This window comes from Periophthalmus magnuspinnatus, chromosome 21, assembly GCF_009829125.3.
Source record: "Periophthalmus magnuspinnatus isolate fPerMag1 chromosome 21, fPerMag1.2.pri, whole genome shotgun sequence".
In the NCBI taxonomy this organism is placed as follows: domain Eukaryota; kingdom Metazoa; phylum Chordata; class Actinopteri; order Gobiiformes; family Gobiidae; genus Periophthalmus; species Periophthalmus magnuspinnatus.
Window position 1 is genome coordinate 29,021,788 of NC_047146.1, and position 23,700 is coordinate 29,045,487.

Genomic DNA, 23,700 nt, shown 5'->3' on the forward strand with positions numbered 1-23,700 from the left:
AAGCCAAGAGATACACCAAATATTTTAGTAAAAACTATATAAAATAGGTATTTAGCTATAAATGTAATAGCTAAATATCAGTTTAAGAGTTGATTTTACTTTATTTAACTCTTATTGTGAAAAAATGGATGACACCGGAAATACGATCGCTCTTTTTGGGCTCTTACATGCAGTTACATTCAGGGAAATACACATTAAATAATAACAAAACTTAATAGCAAACTTACTAACAGCATTGACATTTTAAGTAAAAAAAAAAAATGTATGAGCCCAAAACATAAAGAAAACTACAACCCCCATACTGCTTTGCGCTCTTGTTCATGGCTCTCGCGGGTTCGGGCGTCTGTGATGGCGGCACCCTTCGAATGTTTCTGCTGATATTTGTTATGTCCGAACAACGGGGCAGTCCTGATAGAGAGCGAACTCTTTTCGGCGCTGTCTGAGGTAACTACGTGCAAATACCAAGTTTCCTAGTCACTGTTGTGTGTTTTGTAATTTAAGAATATGATCGTGAGAAACTACAGCGACTTCAGTGTGATCTAATTACTGTTGAAGTCCCACAGTACCGTACTGTATCTGACTCTGAGCCAGCACTAGTCTTTTTCTTTCATCAATAGTGATTATTGAAGAAGTAACAGAAGTAACAAAAGATTTGCTGCTCAGCTGTTTAGAAACTGGAGGAATATTCAGATTTAGGGGGTGTCCATAAGAATCGCTCTTCTACAACATTACATTGAATCGAACGCGTTATTTTACTTTACTTACTTTATTTATTACTAATACGATGTATTATTGTACCACCTCAAAATTTGCTCTCTCCGTTTCTGAATAACTTTTGATGATCTTGTTGGCGTCTGATAATATTGGGACTTTCAACTCTTTTATTGGATCCGATTTTTTTTTTTTTTTTTTTTTTGATCGGTTCAAAAGGCTGGCTCTTTTACTATTTATTGATGTGACAGAGGCCAATATCATATCTCCAAATTTGTATCTTTTTATCTACAAACTAATCACAGAGATAAATGACCATCAGATCTGTTTAAAATGGTTCAAGCTGAGAGTGGGAGTGTGTTTACCATTTGAAATGATGCATAGTTTAAATAAAACGCTGCACTACTAATAATAAAAAACTAATGATGCCACAAATGTTTATTGTGTACAAAGTTGTCACTCGGGTTGCCTCCTCTGCTTCTGTGTTGATTCTTGTGTTGGTCCAGTGTTAATCAGTGTAAATATGCATAAAAATTAGAAATAAAAAGAGTTCTTTTCCAAAGTTAGATCCGGTTCCACCCGTTCACGTTAAGGAACAGTTCAAAAGAGCTGACTCGTTGACAAACGTCACATCACTAGTGTCTGTCTGTGACAGGCACTTCTGGCCTCATCGTTGGCATAACTGTCTCAGTTATAACACTTAATGTCATAGTATGTAACTATACTAAAATAAAAATACTTTTTTCATTATTAATATTTTTAGTGCACTGAACACTTATTTGGCCTGGAGGAGGGCCTTGTTTGAGCTTGTTTCCATAGAAATGTTGTTCTTTTAGCTATTTACCTTATTCCACCCTGCCCACTTTTGCCTCTAAATGCTACTAAACCACACTTTTTGGTGGTTGCACTTCCAGTTTAGCAGGGAATCCCTTTCATTTAAATGGAGAATTTTAGAAAAGGTTTGCCGCTAAAATATATAAAGTAAGCTGATTTGTGAAAAAATTGTTTTAAGTTCATGTACAAGTCAACACTGCTCTGATTCTCTGGGAGGCTCTGTAGATCATGTAGAAATTATTTGCAAAACAATACAACCAGAATGATGATGGTGGGGCTCACAACAACTCCCGCAATAAGAACAATGTTCCTAAATATGGTTTTAACTTTATTTACTATTATTTCCATGCAATCATGCAGTTGATTTTCCACCTCTAGACAGTTACATACTGTCACTTTAATGTGTAATTCTGACTAAAAGTGTATGCATAGATAGGACACAAACTTTTTTTCTCACAGGCAGCACACCTTACTAATTTCTAAATGTTCTCTGAAAGCCCCACAGGTTCACAGTTTAGAGAATGAAGGGCACAATTTCAAGTGTTTTTATAGATTACAAATTTAACTGAAAAGTTACATATTTGAGCTTTTTCTTCATACATATTTTATATAGGAGACCCTGGTCAGTTCTGGATGCATGCACTAGTTCTAGGTCTTCCTAATTACTGTAACCTGTTTTGACATGTTGACATCTAGGCACTTGTCTATAGATATTCTGGTTCTGTTGGATTCATTGGTCATTAACTCTTAACCTGCCCTCATAATCTGTGTGTTAAATCCGGGATTAGGTGGGGGCAGCCTGGTCGTCATGTCATCCCCAGCGCTGCACTGTTCTCAGGCAGACTTGTTGAGTCACTGGATGCCTGGCAGCTTCAGGGTGGGGGTGATCTTCAATCCGTACCCAGTCGTGGCTCTTCCCAAGGGGCCCTCTTGCTCATCTTTTCCAGGGCCTGATGACTCCTTCTCTGGCCACTTTGCCCCTCTGCCAGCCTCCGCAGACAGCAGCTGTGTGGTCCCAGAGCCTCTAAGCTTTCACATTGACATGGAGCTAAATGAGGCAGAACATGAGCAGCAGAGAGAGGCTGGTGACACGGTGGACAGTGAAGAGGAGGAGGCAGCACAGCCCTATGATGTGTCCCTGGTGATGAAGCTGGAACAGGTACTACACATGCAAACCACTGCTCAGAGAGGAACTACAGAGTAGGCATTTAGTGTGCACAAACATGTCAAGAATTAATAGACACATATTAGATCAAATTTTTTGCTCTTTATCTACTGAGTCCACAACAAAGATTGAATACAAACTCATTAAAAATGACCTTACAGATTTCTAAGACTACGTCAAATAGAATATAAAATATAACAGGCTGTTAAAAGAGGTGGGGTAAGGAAATACTCCATGTCTTATAATAGCCTAGATATAGTTACATGGTAATACATGTATTACATGGTAATACATGGTATTACATGGTATCTTTGACATGACATAAGGCTATCTACAACACAAGGGTGAGATGTACAGCAGTATGGACTGTATCACTACTCTAGAGTGAGCTCTGCTATAAGAGCTGTGCATGAGTTGGTCCTCAGGGCTGGTGGTCCTCCTTATGTGAGGTACCTGAGATCAGTGGTACTCATCTCCTTGTGTTTGTTTTGTGCAGTTGAGGCAGTGGCAGCAACACATGCAGCAGCAGCTCAGGGCTCAGCAGCTCGAGGAACTGCTCCATCTTCAGCAGGAGCAGCAGAGACTCCTGGCCTTGATGAGCTCCCCTGCCCACAACTCAGGTACCAGCCATTACTCAAGATTCAGCTACAACACACCCCGTACCAGGACTCGGGTACCACACACCCCGTACCAGGACTCGGGTACCACACACCCCGTACCAGGACTCGGGTACCACACACCCCGTACCAGGACTCGGGTACCACACACCCCGTACCAGGACTCGGGTACTACATATGCCCCCTTACTTTGAGGAAGACTAATGTTTTCAGGAGATGGCCCTGCGCTAACTAGCCTTATGTGTACGTTTAGAGCATGTGGAGGAGCTGTCAGGAGCAGAATGGGAGGAGACTACACTCCACAGCAGTACTGCGTGCAACTTCCACAACATGGAAGGAGAGGAGGAGCCCCAGAGCCAGAGGAGTCCACAGTACCAGAGCCAAGAGCCATCCATGAGGTTTTCCAGCAAGTACCAGGAAGGTGAAGTCACTACTTTCAATACAATTCCTGACTGTGACCTCACTGTCACTTCCCCATGATTCATTGTTGTACTGTGTGTGTTAACTGCTCAAATTAAATGTCTAACAGTTCAGCCATACTGAAAGGAAATGATTTACTCATTGTATTCCTTCTCAGAAGAGCAGCTGCTGACCCAAAGCTGTAGCTCCAGGACCTCAGCAGACAGGTACTGAAAACTTTTTTTTTGTTTTTGTTTTTACTGTTATTATTGTGTGTGTTTGTGCAAGTGTGTGTTTGCTGCCGGACACCTGAATTTCTCCCTTGGAGATTAATAAAGTTTTTTATCTATCTATCTATCTATCTATCTATCTATCTATCTATCTAACTATCTAACTATCTATCTAACTATTATACTAACTATCTATCTATACTAACTATCTATCTATACTAACTATCTATCTATACTAACTATACTAACTATACTAACTATACTAACTATACTAACTTAACCAAGTTAGCACTAGTAGTCTTGTCAAAGCATATGTTTGCTTTTGAAAATTCTTCATGGTGCTGCTCCCCCTTTGAAGTTTTTTTCTTCCTGAGCTCAGAAAAAAAAAAAAAAACATCTCAAGTGACTTGCTTATCATCCAGAGGAGAGTGCAGTGTCCCCAAATATAAGACCGCACTCACTGGAGTAATTTTCCAACAGAGATTATAACCTGCACAGGTTTTCAAATGTTTGCACGTCTGATAAAGAAGTGGCTGATACCTAAACAAGTTTGGGATGAATGTGATTTGAATGATCATGAGCATGTATGTGTGTGCGTGTGTGGAGCCTCGATGGAGGGTTAGAGGGGCTAAGGAGAGCAGGTAAGAGTGCATGTACTTATGTGTTTGGCTGTATCTTGTTTTTAGAGTAGCATATGAACAATGTGACCCTAGGTATGTTTTCATTAATTTATGGTCAGCTTATCTACTGTATACACATTGAATGCATATCAGTATTTCCACCAACCTGCTCAGGGACTGCAGGTGTAAATTAGCATTCATACTATAACGTGTCAGCAGCATTTCTCCTATAACTTGTCTTGGTTAATGTATTGTTGTGCCCCATATCTCTACAAATAAAAAGCATACCATACCATACACTTTCCCTGTGACTAGTATGAATGAGAGGTGTGATTACCACATGTGGAGAGAATGAATAATGCAATGTAAAGGGACTTGCACTTGAAGGGCACTGTATAAATCCATACCATTATTAATATTGTCAATACTATGAACGATATATAAATGCTCTCTAAAAATCTACCACAGTTTAGTGTTTGACAGAAGTGTGCAAGAGGCCTGTGCGCCTGTGGCCTGTATGCCCATGACTGGACCTGATTGTACATGACGGGATTTGTGTTGTGTCAGACCCATCAGACCTGGGATCGGGGCTCAGAAGACTTTTGAGGACATGCTGGAGGAGCAGCTCAGACATGAGGAGAAGAGGCTCAATTCTGTGCACCCACAACAGGTGAAGTACTGTTCATCATCTGTCCCCCATCATCTGTCCTAACTCTCTTATCCAGTTTGTAGTAAAACAGGGTGGTGGATGAATTTGTAGCAAATTGCAATTATATAATTGGGGGAAAATTATCATAATCAGCCCTTCTTATAGGCCCCCAAATATCGCCAGAGCTTATCGGCCATCGATTTCTTTGGATTCTCAATAACAGGCATGAAAAAACAACATATCTGTTGATCACTCATTGATCCGTCTGTCTTGTCTGTGCCCGTGCCCTGGTTTCTCTGAATAGGTTGTAACAACTTGAGTGTCTTTCTGTCTCCTACAGAGTGACTCTGGAGGCCATACCTGCCAGGCCCGTCCTAAAAAAGCCTTTCTGAGGAAGGGAGAGGGGCTTCTGAGGTTTACTGGTCACACAGCAGATGTCCACAAGAATCAGAGAACAACTCAGACCGAAGCGATTATCTGCAGCAACTCAGAGCGTGTCTCTGTGCACACAGGACAGTCCAGCTGTATCCCTAAACCTCTGGTGCAACGCAAAACAGCCATGGTCTCTCAGGAGTGCTGCCCTACCACCTCCCTGCGCCAGGACACCAAGGCAGCCCGCTTAAAGGGGCTACAGAGCCAGCTGCGGCTCTGCCAGCCTCCACCACAACCTGTTCAGAGGCTGTTAGAGGGACCAGCCAGCACGGCGCCTGCAGAGCCTGCACCCTGTCGGAGCAGAGCCAGTGAGGCCAGTCCTCTGGCTAAGGGTGCACACCACAGGGATGGAGCTCCACCCACTGGACAGGGGCTAACGCAGGGGCAGGGATGGGGACAAGAGCAGGAATGGGGACAGAAGCAGGCACAGGCAGGAGCCAGGAGCTCTCAGGAGCAGTCCTTCCAGGAGCGGCTGCTGCGCTGGGAGGGGGCCCGGCAGGAGGAGAGCATGGAGTTGGGAGAGTTTGAGCTGCTGGAGCAGGCTGCAGAGGAGCTGTCCTTCTCCTCCAACTCCTCCTTCGTCCTCAAGGTCTATCACCACACCTACTGTCATCCACTATGTGTACAACACAGCCTAGACTGTACTCCCAGACAGGGCATAGAGCAGGGGCAGTAGTGAGAGGAGAGTAGAAGCTTTCTGTATTTGACCTGTCCGTGTTCTGACCTGTCTGCATTTGATCTGTGCCCTGATCTGTCTGCATTTGACCCATCTGTGTTTGATATGTCCAGGCTCTGACTTGTCTGTGTTTGACCTGTTCATACGCTGACTTGACTGTATTTGACCTGTGCTCTGACCAGTCTTTATTTGACCCATCCATGCTCTGACTTGATTGTATTTGACCTGTCCATTCGTCTATCTCTTGTCATCCACAAGAGATAGACGAATATATAAATTGGCCGATATATCATGCTGATATTTGCACTTTTTAGTGTATCGGCTGTCAGCCTTAAACCTCTGGCATAGGCCGATATTTAGTTTGAGCTAACATTTTGCCTGATAAATATGCATTAGGCATTATGTAAACGGGTGCGAATAGGATACTACACAGCTCTCTTATCCAGGTTGAAGTAAAACATGATGGTGGATGAGATTGTAGCAAATTGTAATTATGTAAGTTGGGGAAAATAATCATAATCAGCAATCATGTCATCAGAGATTATCGGAAATCGGTTGTTCAGGATTCTAAACAATTGGTATTGGCATTGGCCATGGAAAAAACATATCGGTCATTCTCTACTGTTCACACTCTGATCTGTCTGTATTTGACCCTTCCATGCCCTGACCTGTCTGTGTCTGACGTGTCCATGCTGTGACCCATCTGTATTTGACCTGTCCATGCTGTGACTTGTGTGCATTTGACCCATTCATGCTCTGACCTGTGCAGGTTCTTCAGCTGGACCAGCAGAAGCAACTCCCAGTCAAGGGGCTCCACCGCCGCCTATCCTCCACCCCAGTCAAGGCCCCCTCGCACCCCTCACATCCAGTCTCCCTCCACGGGCCCACTGAAGGGGGGCCACGGCAGGACGCCAGGCTGGGACTGTGTGAGGCATCCTGGGACAGCTGGGAGAGACAAGATGACCCAGGAGAACAACTGCCTTCAGGTCCTAGTGTCTATGCTTTTCCCTGTCAGAGCAACCCTCCATATGACAAGCACACATACCAGGACCAGGACCACTCTCTGTATTCCAATGAGCAAGATGAAGGTGAAGGTGAGGACTGCACTGTAACAGAGAACCTACTGGAACAGCGCCCGTCAGAGGAGCGCCCGTCAGAGGAGCGCCCGTCAGAGGAGCGCCCGTCAGAGGAGCGCCCGTCAGAGGAGCGCCCGTCAGAGGAGCGCCCGTCAGAGGAGCGTGGCCAAGAGGAACCAGAGGAGCAGATGAGCAGGGTGCTGTTTGACGACCATGACACCTGGAGCCAGCTCTCTCAGGACCACAGTTTCAGCACAGATGGTCCAGGTGGGAACAGTCGTCGAGGCCTGGGGACATGCTGGCTTTGGGGGGATACTATAGCAAACCTCCATGTTGTCTTTCACTGAGTCCATGACTATTGGTTTTGGTGTTTTTACAGCCCCTCTGTCTCCACAGGTGAGCTGGCCTCCCCACCAGAGTGTGCTGTGGAGCAGAAGGCCCAGCCCTCTCGGCTCATGAGCAGGCTCTTACCTGCACTCAAGACACACTCCCACAATGCACCGGTGAGTGCTCCGCCCACAGCTACTGAGCCCCGGAGCACTCCACCCACCACACACCGTGAGTCACTGTCCTATCAAAAACATTCTGCTCAAATAAGTGTTTCTTTCTTATAAAGCTCTGGCAGTCAAAGAAAGTTTGAGGATGGCTGTACAATGGAAAAGAATACATTATATTTTTTAGTCCAAACTTTTCTCTATTTTTTTTTTTTTTAAATCAATGTCTTCATTGACTTCTCCCCTAATCATACATACCAAATAATATATATTTTGATAAAACTGCAATTTTTAATAACTTATTTTCAAGATGACATACTACTCTTTTACCCTCATTTTTACTGCCACTGCTCTGTACTTTGTTCTTCAATTTTATTTTATTTGTTAATTTATTTTAATATTTGACACACATTTAAAAAAAAAAAAAAAAAAATAACGTGAAAGTGCCACAGTTAACAAACACTACATGAACATTAACAGGCATGTTAACATTCACACACATCACATTGACATTCACAGACATCCCACTGACTTTCACAAACATCACATTGACATAAACAACTATCACTTAAGAATTGACACATAACTCCTATTAACATTGAAAGACGTTCATGGCCATTTTGATGGCTAGGTGTGCAATAGCTAAATTTTAAACATTAATAATATACATAATAAATAAACATTAAGGGAAATGTGCTCAGGTCAGACATTATAAAGTGAGGAATTGTAAAAGAGGGCAGATAACACTAAGGTAATTGCATAAGAGAGAGATGGAGAATAGGGGAGAGCTGTGTGCAAGGACGGAAACCTCAGACATCTGATTGGGCCTGGTCACACAGACAAGGCAGGTGTGGGGCACAATGCTGCACTTCAGTGAAAGTTTTTTTTCTTTTTTAAAGGTAGGTTGGTCTGGGTTTGGATTGATTCTTCCGAAATGAGGTGTCAAGGTGCAATTAAAATTATAGGACTGCATGGTATGGAATCTTTGCGGGCAGCGGGCCCATACGCACCAGTGCCACAAGCACTATATTTTGGGTGTGGAAGAATGCAGGTAAATAAGGTCAGAACAACTGGCCAGTGGATAGCTTCTGTATTCCTCCATGCTTACCCCCACCCGAATTTTATTTACTTAATCGATGATATGTGTAGTCATTTTGGTACAAATGAAGAAAAATCTGTTGCTTGCTAGCGTGATCTGCAGCTATCCATTGGAGGGGCCAACTGCTGCACGGCTCTTTGTTTTGATGTTTACGGCGACATCAGCTCCCATTGGGTACCACAGATTTCTGAATCAGTGGACTTGTTTCTTTTATCAAGCTGTTTTAGATAAATATTACAAATTTAAAATGTTCAAATTATAATAGATTATAGCTGTACAGCAGACACAAGCACAGGTCTTCTTTACATTTTTGTCTGTGAAAGTTTTTTGTTTTGTGTAAAATAGTGCCAGCATTGATTTGAACATGTTTTTGTTTTTTTTGTTTTTTTGCACAAAATTTATGTTTAATAAATAATCACACCTGTGGTCACAATTTTTTTTCCATAAATGTCTTTACTTCCACTCTGAAAATACTTGCCATATTGTTCTAAAATGTTAACCCCTAAAATGCCATTTTAGTTGTAAAAGTCTGATTTTCTGTCTAAAACAAAAATGTAAAAATACATTTTAGAAAATATTTTTAATTTGTATTGGTGGAGATGATCTAAGCCTAAGAAATGTAAAAAAAACCCAACAACCAAAAACAACTTTTATTATGTTAACTTTTCTTGAATAATGTTTTCCCCTTATGCCCCATTGACCTCCATTAGGGATGTAGGAGGCTTTACAGTAGAGGGGGAAGGTAAGGTAATATCAAAAATGTGGTTTTGGATATCTGCAAAATAAGAATTTTGTTTATTTTGACTGCAAAGACTGCAAATAGGACTGATTTAAAAGTAAAAACGTGTGGAAAAATGCAGTGGTTGATAGAAGCGTGTTTGTGTGCAGCTCAGCAGACCCAGTCACTTCTGCTTAGGGAGAGGCTGGCAGAGCTAGAGGTGGAGATCCAGCGCTTCAAAAAGGAGAACGCATCTCTCGCCAAACTGCGCAAAGACAACCTCAGAGTCCAGGAGGAGCTAAGGTAGGTTCTGCCATCTGTCTGGGACACTGGGTTTAGAGGGTCTTACCAAAGCCCTCTGTGACTGCAGAAGGGAGCGCGGTGACTTTGAGCAGACGGTGGCACAAGAGAGGAGCTGCTTTGAGGAGTACAAACGAGAGGAGATGCGTAAGCTACAGAGGGAGCGCAGACTGTTGGAGAACCACATATCTATCGCAAGAACAGTGCCCAACAAGAATGAGCGCAAGGAGATACAGGTCAGTCACCTCAGCCGTCTGACACCGGCAATACATCTATGACACATGTACAGTCAGAGGTGGGTAGTCTAGACAAAAATTATACTCAAATAAGACGTTACTTAATAATATTACTGAAGTAGAAGTACAACGTAGTGATCCAAGAAATTACTCTAAAAGTAGAAAAATTGTATTTCTCAAGTAAGAGTAACTGCTGGGAAGAAACATCTGATTTATTATTTCAAGTGAATGTAATTTGAAGGACAAAATGTTAAATAATGCACAAAATCCGGTAAGGATATTTATCCATTTTCTTGAGCTTATCTGGGGCTGGGTCGCGGGGGACAGCAGTCTAAGACTCCCAGACTTCCCTTACCCCAGACTTGTCCTCCAGCTCCTTCGGTGGGACCCCAAGGCATTCCCAGGCCAGATGAGACACAGTCCCTCCAGTGTGTTCTGGGTCTTTCCCGGGGTCTCCTCTCGGTGGGACATGCCCAGAACACCTCCCTAGGTTGGCGTCCAGGAGTCATCCTGAGCAGATGCCCGAGCCACCTCAGCTGGCTCCTCTCGACGTATAGGAGCAGCTGCTCTACTCCGAGCTCCGAAACCCATTTCGGCCTCTTGTATTCGCGATCTTGTCTTTTCTGTCATTACCCAGAGCTCATGACCATAGGTCAGGGTAGGAACACAGATTGACCGGTAAATCGAGAGCTGCACCTTTCGACTCAGCTCCTTCTTTGCCACAACAGACTGATACAGCGACCGCATCACTGCAGATGCACCAATCCGCCAGTCAATCTCACGCTCCATCCTTCCCTCACTCGTGAACAAGACCCCGAGATAATTTAACTCCTCCACTTGAGATAGTGACCTTTTTCCGGTCGAGAATCATGGCCTCAGATTTCGAGGAGCTGATTCTCATCCCAGCTGCTTCACACTCCTTCACACAAACCGCCCCAGTGCCTGCTGCAGGTCCTGGCTTGATGAAGGCATCAGGACAACAGCATCTGCAAACAGCAGAGATGAGATCCTGTGGTTCCTGAACCGGAGCCCCTCCAACGCCTGGCTGTGCCTAGAAATTCTGTTCATAAATATAATGAACAGAACTGGTGACAAAGGGCAGCCCTGCTGGAGTCCAACATGCACCGGGAACAGGTCTGACTTACTGCCGGCAATGCGAACACAGCTCCTGCTACGAGGGAATGCCTGTCGAATGCCTTCTCCAGGCCCACAAAACACATGTGGATTGGTTGGGCAAACTCCCATTAACCCTCGAGGACCCAATGGAGTAGTTGATCCAGTATTTCACGACTGGGACAAAAACCACACTGCTCCTCCTGAATCTGAGGTTCGACTATTGGCTGAATTCTCCTCTCCAGTACCCTAGAATAGACCTTACTGGGAAGGCTGAGGAGTGTGATTCCCCTATAACTGGATCACACCCTCTGTTCCCCCTTCTTATACAGAGGGACCACCACCCCAGTCCAGCAGTACTGTGCCCGACTGCCACGCGATGTTGTAGAGACATGGCAGCTTGGCTGACATGTCTCTACAACAGCCAGGGTGATGCACGAGTCCACCCCCGGGCCCCAATTCTCTGCTTCCCCCTCGGAAAACGTGACCGTGGGATTGAGGAGATCCTCAAATTATTCCTTCCACCACCCGACAACATCCCCAGTTGAGGTCAGCAGCCCTCCACCCGCACTGTAAACAGTGTTAGTAAAGCATTGCTTCCCCCTCCTGAGGCATCAGATGGTTTGCCAGAATTTCTTTGAGGCCATCCGATAGTCCTCCTCCATGGCCTTCTCCTCCCAACCCCGAGTTTTTGCCTCCGTGACTGCATGAGCTGCGGCATGCTTGGCCCGCCGGTACTCGTCAGCTGGCTCAGGAGTCCCATGAGCGAACAAGGCTCAATAAGACTCCTTCTTCAGCCTGACGGCATCCCTTACTTTCTGTGTCCACCACCGGGTTCGGGGGTTGCCGCCGTGACAAGCATTGCAGACCTTACGACCACAGTTACGAGCAGACAATAGAGGTGGCTCACTCAGAGTCCATGTCCCCAACCTCCCCTGGGATCAGGGAGAAGCTCTCCCAGAGGTGCCAGTTGATGACCCCCCTGACAGAGGGCTGCGCCAGACATTCCCAACAGACCCTCACGATGCCAAATCTGTCTGGCTTCATCCGCCACCAGCGGATCCAACTCACCACCAGGTGGTGATCAGTTTTCAGCTCTGCCCCTCTCTTCACCCAAGTGTCCAAGACACGCGGCTGGAGGTCAGTCAGGACACCCAGGGTCTGAGGTCGATGATCGACCTCCGATCTAGGGTATCCTAGTGCCACGTGCACTGATCGACACCCTTGTGTTCGAACATGGTGTTCGTTATGGACAAACTTTGGCTAGCACAGAAGTCCAATAACAGAATAATGCTCGGGTTCAGATCAGAAAGGCCATTCTTCCCATCACGCCCCTCCAGGTGTCACTGTCCTTACCCACATGGGCGTTGAAGTCCTCCAGGAGAACAACGAAGTCTCCGGTCAATGCACTGTCTAGTACCCCACCCAGAGACTCCAAGAAGGCCAGGTAGGCCAACACAACAGTGAGAGACATGTCCCCGACCCGAAGGCACAGGGACGCGACCCTCTCGTTCACCGGAGTGAACCCCAACATGAGGCGGCTGAGCTGTGGGGCAATGAGCATGCCCACACCAGCTTGCCGCCGCTCCCCGCGAGCAACACCGGAGAAATGGAGAGTCCAGCCCTTCTCAAGTAGTTGGGTTCCAGAGACCAAGCTGTGCGTGTAGGAGAGGCCGACTATATCTAGTCTGTAACACTCAAGTTCCCGCACTAGTTCAGGCTCCTTCCTCCCCAACGAGGTGACATTCCATGTCCCCAGAGCCGGAGATCCGGTCGTCAAGGCCCCCGACTTTGACCGCTGCCCAGATCTCCATGTACCGGCCCCTTATGGATTCTCCCGCGGGAGGTGCGTTCACGTGTGGATGGCCCCACGTCGCTCCTTCGGAGTGTCGCCGGCCGGGCCCAGTGGGGAACGGCCCGGTCACAGTGCGCTCACTCTCGAGCACCCACCCCAGGCCTGAATCGTGGGCCCCTGGTGACGCCGGTCTGGGAGATGTAGCTAGCCTTGCTCTTTCACTTATCATAAGGGACTTCTGAACCGCTCTTAGTCTGACCCGTTCCCCTGGACCTGTTTGCCATGGGTGACCCTACCAGGGGCATGAAGCCCCCGACAACATAGCTCTCAGGATCATTCAGGTGTTCAAACCCCTCCACCATGTTAAGGTGGCGGTTCAGGGAGGGGCCGGTTAGGATACACACTTGCACTGCTCCTTCAGAAATGATTTAGTTTGTCTAATTTTTGTATCTAAAAATTAGACAAACTAAATCATATCTGAAGAAGGGGTGCAAAAACACAAATGTTCAAATATTTTTATATTGTGAAACCTTTTGCTGCTTCTAGATTTACTCACAGTAGTAAGAAAATATTTTACTCAAGTAAGAGTACTCTTATTTAAATAAAAATATCACTCAAGTAACAAAGAATATGCTGCTAGAAAAGTACTCTGAAAAGTGCAATTTCTTTAAGAATAACCTGGTTAAAAACTGATGAAGTCCATTTTGCCCAGCATGAGCAGACTTCTGCTTAGGTGATTTGATGTGTGCTCTGTATCAGGCTCTGAAGCAGCAGCTAAGCTCAGTCCAAGAGGAGCTGAGGAGGAAGGAGTGCCGCTGGGCTAACACTCACAGTCGACTGCGCCACCAGCTGGAGGCTCTAGGGAAGGACAACAGCGCCCTTCGAGAGGAGGTCACTCACACTCAGTGTCAGCTCATTGGAGACCACCATATGAGAAAAATATGCAATGTTCTATTGAGATAATATAGTTGTGATATTTTAAAGACAGCTTACTGTGTCTGCTATATACCGGTAGTTATAATCTATGACACCCATGGATCGTTGTTATTATTTGCACATTTTAAATCACAATATTCATTTAAAGCGACTTAATTCAACATGTATGACCAATTAAGAAAATAAAATTGGAGGACAAAGTAAATAGAGAGCAGTGGGTGTGTACCGGTGTTGGTGAAAATAAGGGCAGATCGGAAATATGGCATCATAAAAAAAGCTATTAAAGATTACTCAAACATGCACAAATAACTCTAAATATAACTTTGGGTGAGTAAATGCTGTCTTGGCTGACACGTCTCTGCAACATCTCATGGCAGTTGGGACAGTACCGCTGGACTGGCAGACCCGGGTGGTGGTTCCTCTATTTAAGAAGGGTTTGTGCTGAGGCTGTCGGTTGTGTTCCAGTAACAGGGTAATCACACTCCTCAGCCTTTCCGGCAAAGTGTATTCTAGGGTACTGGAGAGGAGAACCTGACCGATAGTCGAACCTCAGATTCAGGAGGAACAGTGTAGTTTTCGTCCTTGTCGTAAAACACTGGACAAAACACTGGACCAGCTCGGAGGGGGCCTGGTTTGGGAGCCACAGAATCTCATTGCTGCTGTTTGCAGATGATGTTGTTCTGAGAGACTGGGATGAGAATCAGCTCCTCCAAATCCGAGGCCATGGTTCTCGACCAGAAAAAGGCAGCTTGCCTTCCCCGGGTGGGTGGTGAGTCCTCGCATCTCGGGGTCTTGTTCATGAGTGAGGGAAGGATGGAGTGTGAGATTGACAGGCGGATTGGTGCAGTGTCCACAGTGATGTGGTTGCTATATCAGCTCGTTGTGGTGAAGAAAAAACTTAGTCAAAAGGCAAAGCTCTCAATTTACCGGTCAATCTATGTACCTACTCTCACCTATGGTCATGAGCTGTGGGTAACGACAGAAAGGACAAGATCGCGGATACAAGCGGCCGAAATGGGTTTCCTCCGTAGGGTAGCCGAGCTCGGTCACACGGGACGAGCTCTGAGTGGAGCCACTGCTTCTACACGGTGGCTTGAGCATCAGTTCAGGATGTCTCCTGGATGCCTCACCAAGGACCAAGGACATGCTGGCGGGACTGTCTCTCAGCTGGCCTGGGGTCCCTGGCCTTGGGGTTACAACTTTATGCTGTTGCGATCTATTTATATGTAGATCACAGAAGGCATAGTCTCACACAGGAGGTCAGAGGTCACACTGTACTGTCTCCACACAGGTGAAGACTCTGGAGAAACTGCGAATCATGGCCTGGAAGAAAACTGTGGACTGTGACAAACCCTCTGCTGCCAAAGGAGTCAAATTTGCAGTAAGTTTACATTTACCACATGTTATACTTTTACCAGTGGTTATACTTGAGTGGCTTAATCTCTGAATAACCAAGCCAGAGATGGTCCCATGTGTGATGTTTGTTCTATCCTCTACTTAGACTCCTTTGGACTCCAGTAGAACTTCTCAGAAAAGCCCTCCAGCACCGGACACTAGAGGGACCCGCAGGGCATCTGCTCCAGGAGGCACGGTGGGGACAAAAGGTACACCAAACTTTACATTTCGTATAACAGGTCTATTAATTCTCTCATTTTGACTTAAGTTGGTGGGATAATACCTATTATAAATATAAATTATAGTTTTATACCAATCAACAAGCAATATTTGAGGAAAATTTGAAATGTTGAAAGGTTTGGCACAATTTCCACACATTTTTCAAATCTTTATTTTGTTTAAACAATGTTTAAAATATGTTTTCTTAAATTTGTATTTGTCAAATAATAACTTCTGTATATGTTTTGGGCTAGTGTACAACATGGTTGCTCGAAAACAGTTCCTTGATGTCATGATTTCCAGGAAGAGACATTTAAAACCTAAAAAATGGCCAAACTGGGATTTTTTATTTTTTTATTTTTAGTAAAATCTGAAATATAATTAAAACTGCACGCAGTGATAAAGGCCCTCGCCACCCCTTGCGGGGTACATGTCACCTTGAAGATCCTGCCTTTTGTTGCCACTTACATCACCCCTCCTCCCAAAAAGAGCGTCAAGGTATTACTACCCCATTCATTCAAATGAGACTATTTCTGACATTGTCATGCCTGCATAGTTGGAAATAGAGGTATGTGATAACTGACTTTTTTGTTCAGTATGGCAGTACGGATGTCTATGCCAAATTTGAAATGTTTGTGACAAAGTAATTTTTTGGGTCCCATTCAAAAATTCAAGGAGGCGCTGTAGAGCAGTTTTATATCATAGGAATACAACTTGTAAATCGCTGTGTTCAGGTTGTCAATGCACACAAATGTTTCTTTGGGACCAATTAAATTCAACATCATCTGTGAGAAATACGCATGTTTTTAAGCTTTTCAAAATTCCCACTGATTTGCAGATTAGCCACACCCACATTTTAGAAATAATCAAAAATCTAAACAATATTATTTAATTGCACATGGGTCTTGTTTAGTTTTACCAATTTTCAAGCATTTAAAAAAAAAATTCAAAGGTGGAGATATAAAAAGTAAGAAAGGTGCAATTTTGCAAAAATGGGGTTCCGCCCAATATGGCCGACTTCCTGTTGGGTTTAGGGTGGGGTCATAATAGAATTTTTACTTGTCATGACATGAGCTATTTTCATACTAAGTTTCATCTTTGTTTTTAAAAAGGTTTGGCGTGATGTATTTTGACTTTATAAGGGAGTGCCACGGTGCCATTTTTAATCATTTTCAACTGTGCTTTTAGATTACTCCGTCTTTTGTAAAACTTGAATTTTAGGCCATAGTTGGATTAGTGTAGAGCATCTATTTAGGTTACAACAAAGTCCAGGACTCTGAACCCTATGTATTTCAATTACACATTTCTTATGTTACCACGGTAATATGGTTGCATGTAGAGGTATGTTCTCATTGGGTTTTTTGATCAGCATGTGAAGGATATGTGCCAAATTTCAATTGTCTATGAGAAACTTTGTTTAAAAAAACTTAATTGGATGTGTTAGGGGGCGCTACCTAGTCATTTTTCAATGTTTTTAAGTAGGAATTTGAAAAAACTTAATTTTTTGCCAATCTTGAATTTGGGGTCCAATGACATTGAGCTTTTGTTAATGTTTAGGGGTTCAAAAATGGCTTAAATCCGGCACATATAATAATAATGGAAATTTTTTTTCCACCCAATATTTTTCTCCCAAACCATAAAAGCTACAGTCATGTGACTTTCTTACATTGTGCCTCATCACAAATAAGGCCCCTGTGAATTGTTTCACAATTCCACGACAGATCGATTATCTTCTATGAATTTTTGAAAATGAAATTTGAAGAGGGCGCTAGAGAGTCATTTTTTTGAGAGAGCACATTGATTTGCATATCATTGTGTTCAGCTCCCACATCTGCATAAACGCTGTATTAGCCTTTTCCAAACAAAAAATGTCTGAAAGAGAAATATTTTTTAGAAATATTCCAAAAATTGTGATTTGGTTGAAAAATCACCATGACCACACCCAAAGTCATATTCGAAATGTAATTGATTATCTTTAGTAACACATGGGTTTAGTGGGTTTTGACAAAATTTGAAGTGTTTGTGATGAAAACTGTGTGAGAAGATGTCCTACATGCGAGGGTGTGCACCTTTGTCATTCCCCGGTTTGATCCAATATTCCATGTACATTTTAGGGCGGGGCCATAATATAATTTTTGTCATGTCCTGACATGTTCTATTTTTTTATGTGAGTTTCAGATTTTTACATTGACTTTTTTCCGAGTCGGGCTCCCATTGGCCCAATGAAAATTAAAGTTTGAGGTGGCGCTACTATGGAAGCCCGTTTCCGCCATGAAAAAAAAAATAAAAGCCCCACAGAAAGTCGAAATTACGAGTTTCAAACTCGTAATTATGAGTTTAAAACTCGTAATTATGAGTTTAAAACTCGTAATTATGAGTTTAAAACTCGTAATTATGAGTTTAAAACTCGTAATTATGAGTTTAAAACTCGTAATTTCGACTTTTAAAACTACTAATTATGAGTTTAAAACTCGTAATTATGAGTTTTAAAACTCGTAATTACGAGTTTAAAACTCGTAATTTCGACTTTTAAAACTACTAATTATGAGTTTAAAACTCGTAATTATGAGTTTTAAAACTACTAATTATGAGTTTAAAACTCGTAATTAGAACTTTTAAAGTCTTAATTGAGCTTGTAGCACACTGCAACTGAGTGTACAGAGCAGAGGAGACAGGAGGAGGACTGTTATGTTTATCACCTACATACTTTTAAAAAATGAATAAATTAAGCTCCAGTAAAGTTTCTGGCGTCTTGAACAAATCAGTGGGCCCTGAGTGCTGTTCTGACCACTCATGAGCTGTGCTCTGTGTCTGTGAGCGCTCGTTTTCCTGGTCTGAGCAGAGTGCCAGCTGGTCACAACCCCGCTGGTTTATTGAGGAAATTATTAAAATACCAAATTCATTTAATCAAAATTGATGAGGTTCACTTTTTGTAAATGTTACATTCCCAAAATTACGAGTTATAAACTCATAATTAGTAGTTTTAAAACTCATAATTACGAGTTTTAAACTCATAATTAGTAGTTTTAAAAGTCGAAATTACGAGTTTTAAACTCGTAATTACGAGTTTTAAACTCATAATTACGAGTTTTAAACTCATAATTACGAGTTTTAAACTCATAATTACGAGTTTTAAACTCATAATTACGAGTTTAAAACTCGTAATTTCGACTTTCTGTGGGGCTTTTATTTTTTTTTTCATGGCGGAAACGGGCTTCCATACGCTACTGAGTCTTTTGTTATTTTTTTCTCTGGGTCTTTTGTGACAATTAGAGCTTGTCGACTTCTAATTTTTGGCACCACTCACTGCCATGTCGGGGCGTGTTTAGTACATGAATTTTGCCATTTTCCATGCTCCGGACACGGTTTTAATGAGTCCCTCGCCGGGACGTTGTCCCAGGCTCGAGCCTAATGATCTTAACTGTGTTTCAGTGATCTAACCTGTCATAGGCACTTTAAGTCACTGAAAAGAGAAGGGCTCCAGCAGATCTCTCCTCTCCAGCCACAGACTGGTTGTCAATACTGTCAATATGGTGGGGTGACAGTGGCTCAGTGTTTAGTGTGTCCTTAAGCAAGACACTTCACGCACATTGCCTAGTATGAAAGTGGTGTGTGCGCGAATGATTGGTGGGGGTCGGAGGGGCTGATGGTGCCATTATTATTACTGTTTGTAGTGGTAGCTCGTTGCACTAAAATTAATATATTACTGTACAGCTAGAGAACTCCCTATGTGTCTGTGTTTCTGATTCTGTGAGAAATCAAGAGCAGTCTTAGGAGGCCGTCTCTAACAGTAACAGCGGTGAAGGAGACTGAGCTTGGAGACCAGAACCAATCCAGCCTGAGTCCAAAGAAGGCCGATGGGTGCTCCCCTGGTGAGACCCAGTCTGAGCCACGCCCAGCACAGGACTGTGACAGGAGTGTGCAGGGGCCACAAGAGGAGGTACCGGGGCCTGATGGAAAAGTAAGCTCTGTGCATTATCAGAGTCCCTGTATCATCTCCTTCACCCTGTATGTGCCCTGTCAGGTGGAACAGGTCCTGTCCAGTGGTGCACGACTCATAGTGTTCCCCAACGGCACCAAGAAGGAGGTATCCTCTGATGGACAGACAGTCAAAGTCACTTTCTTCAATAGAGACACCAAAGAGCTGACAGCAGACCAGAGAGTGGTGAGTACACACACATCGCCATGTCCTTATCAGAACCATGTATATCATAAACAGAGGTGGTTAAAGTAGCCAAAAATGTACACACATAAGAGCAAAGTTACTATATTTGCAAGTAGATGTACAAAACAGTGGTCCAAGAAATGGCTCAAGGAAGAGTAAAAATGTACTGGGGGAAACTACTAAAGTAAAAGCAACTTACAGAGTAAATGTCGAGATGCAACTTTCAAAATTTACAAAATATTAACGACATCTGCTGTTGTCAAAGGATGGACACAAAATTGAGACAAATTATTATATCTGAAGAAGCAGTGCAAGAAACAAAAATGTTAACATAATTTCATATTCTCAATGTAAAGATTTTGTCACTTAGACTTACTCACAGAGAAACTACTAAAGTAAAGCACTTTTACTCCAGTAACATTTAGTTGGATGTAACAGTGCTCCTACTTAAGTAGGAGTAAAAGTATGGTGTCTGAAATCTACTCGGAGAAGTACTATTTTATGAAAAATTTAATTTACTTGAGTAAACTGGATATGATCAGAGGTGGGTAGTACTCAGTACTCAGGTTACGCAATCATTCTTTCACCACTAGAGCCATGATGATTAATGTTTACTCATTTTCCCCTCAGATCTACTACTACGCAGAGGCCAAGACCACTCACATCACCTACCCTGATGGCATGGAGGTCCTACACTTCCCCAACAATCAAACAGGTGAGGGCTGCTCAGGGCAGCCCCCAGTGCTGTCACTGAGGGCCCGACATGGGATATTCATCAATGTATATTCATCAACAAGTCCAGGTTTAGCTTGAAATCCTAAGCCAGTCTCTTTTAGTTTAGTATCCTGCAGTAGCCTCCTGCAGTAGAGGCTACTGCAGGATACTAAGCTAAAAGAGAGAACTAAACTCACACCAGACCAAATCTGCAAACTGCTGGAAATTTGTCTCAATACCACATATTTCCAGTTTAGAGGAAACTTCTACAGGCAAATCCACAGCTGTGCCATGGGCTCACCTGTCTCTCCTATCATGGCTAATTTATACATGGAACAATTTGAACAGGAGGCTTTGGCCTCATTTCCAGGCACTCCACCCACACATTGGTTTCGATATGTGGATGACAACTGGACCAAAATCAAAATTCAGGATCTGGGGCCTTTTACTGCACATATTAATTCTGTGGATCCTAACATCAAGTTCACACGGGAAGAAGCCAAGGACAACAAATTGGCCTTTTTAGATTGTAGTAAGAATAGGAGAGGACAGGCGGCTCCAGGGAGAAGTTTACAGGAAGCCTACACATACGGATCAATACCTGCTGTTTGATTCACACCATCCACTGCAGCTCAAACTCGGAGTGATCCGGACACTACACCACAGAGCTCAAGTGGTGCCTACAAACACAGAGGGAAAAGTAAAGGAGGAGCAACATGTGGAGAAAGCCCTCTCTGCTTGTGGATATCCAAAATGGGCCTTCAATAGATAGAGAGCTAAAAAACAGGACAACAGGGAATCTGAACCTAGAAGGAGAGGTGTTACCATCCCTTACACTCCGGGTGTGTCTGAAAAACTTCAGAGAATCTTCAGACAGTATGAGATTCCTGTCTTTTTCAAACCCACAAGACCCAGAACAATGAGAACAATAGCAGGGTCATTAAGGGCTGAATAGGGTAGTTTCAGCTGAAACTGGAGACAATAGCTGTTTACAGTTTCAGGTTAGCCCCTCCCCTCAGATAGATTTAAAGGCAGTGGCCACCAGCATTCTGACCAGAACTGAAGAAGCGGCTTGGATGAGCAGCGAAATGTCTTCACTCCTACAAGATTTGTCCAGTTGACAGATTTAACTTCGTTGTTTGCTATAGCTCTAGCTGCCTATCAAATATTTTAAATAGTGTCTGATAAGAAAGGAAGTGCACCATGATCAATGTATTGAAATGTTTGCCTGGAGAGGAACAGTCCCTCCTTTTTCATCTTTGTAGTGGAGTAAAAGCCTATAGTCTTGGGTGTCCCAGGAAAATCAAATGTATAGACTAGGAGGAAGCTAAACCATATTTAGCCATTAGATTATTTGTGATCAAATGTGGCATGTATAAAAATTCTGCAACTACCGGTATAAGTTTTTTATGTAGACATCCTTTGAGACAAAGTTGAAATAATTTTGGCAGTTGCCGTAGTCTAGTCCAAATTTGGGCCTGTGCGTGTGGGTGTTACTTTGGAAACTCTGGTTAGCCTTGATGGAACAAAGCTTCAATTCTTGCTGGTGAACTATGTGTTGTTCAACAGAAAAACATTTCCCTGATGGCCGCAAAGAGATCACATTTCCCGACCAGACAGTGAAAAACCTGTATCCAAATGGACAAGAGGAGAGTGTTCTGACCGATGGCACCGTCATCCAGGTCCACCCGTAAGTCCTCTCCCCACCCCCCATCCATCCACCCCATCAGTCCACCCGTAAATGACCCCACCCAACCCCCACATGTCCACCTGTACGTCCCATGCCCTCACATGTCCCTCTGTTTTCCACACAAAGGCGAGTGTCTTAGGTTATTCATGTACTTTGTATTTTCCAGAGATGGCACTAAGGAGATCCACTTCAACACAGGGCAGAGGGAGGTGCACACAGCAGAGTACAAGCGTAGGGAGTACCCGGATGGCACAGTAAAGACAGTCTACAGTGATGGTCGGCAGGAGACCTTATACCCCACAGGACGCCTCCGAGTCAAGGACAAAGAAGGCAATGTCATCCTGGACACACCCTAGAGTTGTCCAGTCAATTTGGGATAGAATTTTAAAAGACTTTCTTTATGTATGTTGTCTCTGAACTCCAAAAATGTAGTTCTACTTCATCTGAATGATTTCTATATTATACATTTGCACTGTTGCAGAAAGCTTTTAGCTTCATTTAAACTGCAGAGGCTAGTATCACTGGCCTTCACATGCACATCAAAATCTGAGTATCTGATTTCTGGACGTTTGAGATGATTTAAATGACATGTAAATCAGAGGGACCATGATCACAAAGAAATGTCATGATTTTGCTGTTTATATGTAATTTTAATAGTCTGACTACTCAAAAAAAATGTGTTAATCAGATTTAGGGCACACATGTAACCGCAGCTGCTGACTAGAGTCCTTCTCCTTCAGTAATGTGAGTGCTGAACAAGGATGAGTGTGGTCACTGGGTGATGTAGACAGGTGGTCAGTGGAGAATTGTAGCTCATGAGGGAGACAAAACACACTGTTATGAGGAAATATTAAAAGCTCAAGTGTCATTTGAACAGGGTATGGGACCTAGCCCCTTACTGTTTTTTGCATTCTATTTTCTAAAAGTTTATTTTCTCTATTTAAAAATAAATTTGTAAGCAACAAACAAAATAATTAAGCATTATACATTGTGCTCAAAACCACTTTGCCACATTGAAGAGTCTTACTTGAGCCCTGTTTGACAAACACTGCTCACAAAGGTGTTTTTTAATAAACCTGAAATCAGCTTAACTCTGGATTTTCGGTTTCAGAGATGGTTTTGTGAAGCATCCGAGTCTCCTGAAAAATGCTATATAACTAATACCTTATTATAAAGTTATCGTTAAAACCATGGTTTAAAGGACCTCCTTTGTGAAACAGGGCCCAGCTTACACTGAGTACACTTACCTAGTGAGGAACATCAGATAACCCAATGAGATCTGATTTGTGGTGTGTGTTTACAGCACAAAAGAAATCTGATCATCATATGCCAGTAAGAGTAAGTGTTGTATTTGGAAGACAAAGTACAATTATTTTTAAAATGGACCTTTCAATCATTCAGTTTTGCCTTTGCCATT

At 43.4% G+C, this 23,700-nt stretch overlaps 1 protein-coding gene across 1 annotated transcript; it reads left to right on the forward strand.

Annotated features, from left to right (window-relative positions):
- Positions 1-341: 341 nt before the first annotated feature.
- On the forward strand, positions 342-22,997 carry cenpj (centromere protein J). The gene is made up of 19 exons (XM_055230737.1): positions 342-444; positions 2,334-2,704; positions 3,207-3,330; positions 3,581-3,748; positions 3,905-3,953; positions 5,144-5,246; positions 5,566-6,246; positions 7,103-7,676; positions 7,806-7,967; positions 9,891-10,023; positions 10,091-10,256; positions 13,924-14,055; positions 15,392-15,481; positions 15,602-15,704; positions 19,470-19,675; positions 19,739-19,879; positions 20,510-20,594; positions 22,163-22,283; positions 22,450-22,997. Exons 2-19 carry the CDS (start codon positions 2,354-2,356, stop codon positions 22,637-22,639), a joined length of 3,579 nt encoding a protein of 1,192 aa, XP_055086712.1. The 5' UTR covers positions 342-444; positions 2,334-2,353; the 3' UTR covers positions 22,640-22,997.
- The last annotated feature ends 703 nt before the right edge of the window (positions 22,998-23,700 follow it).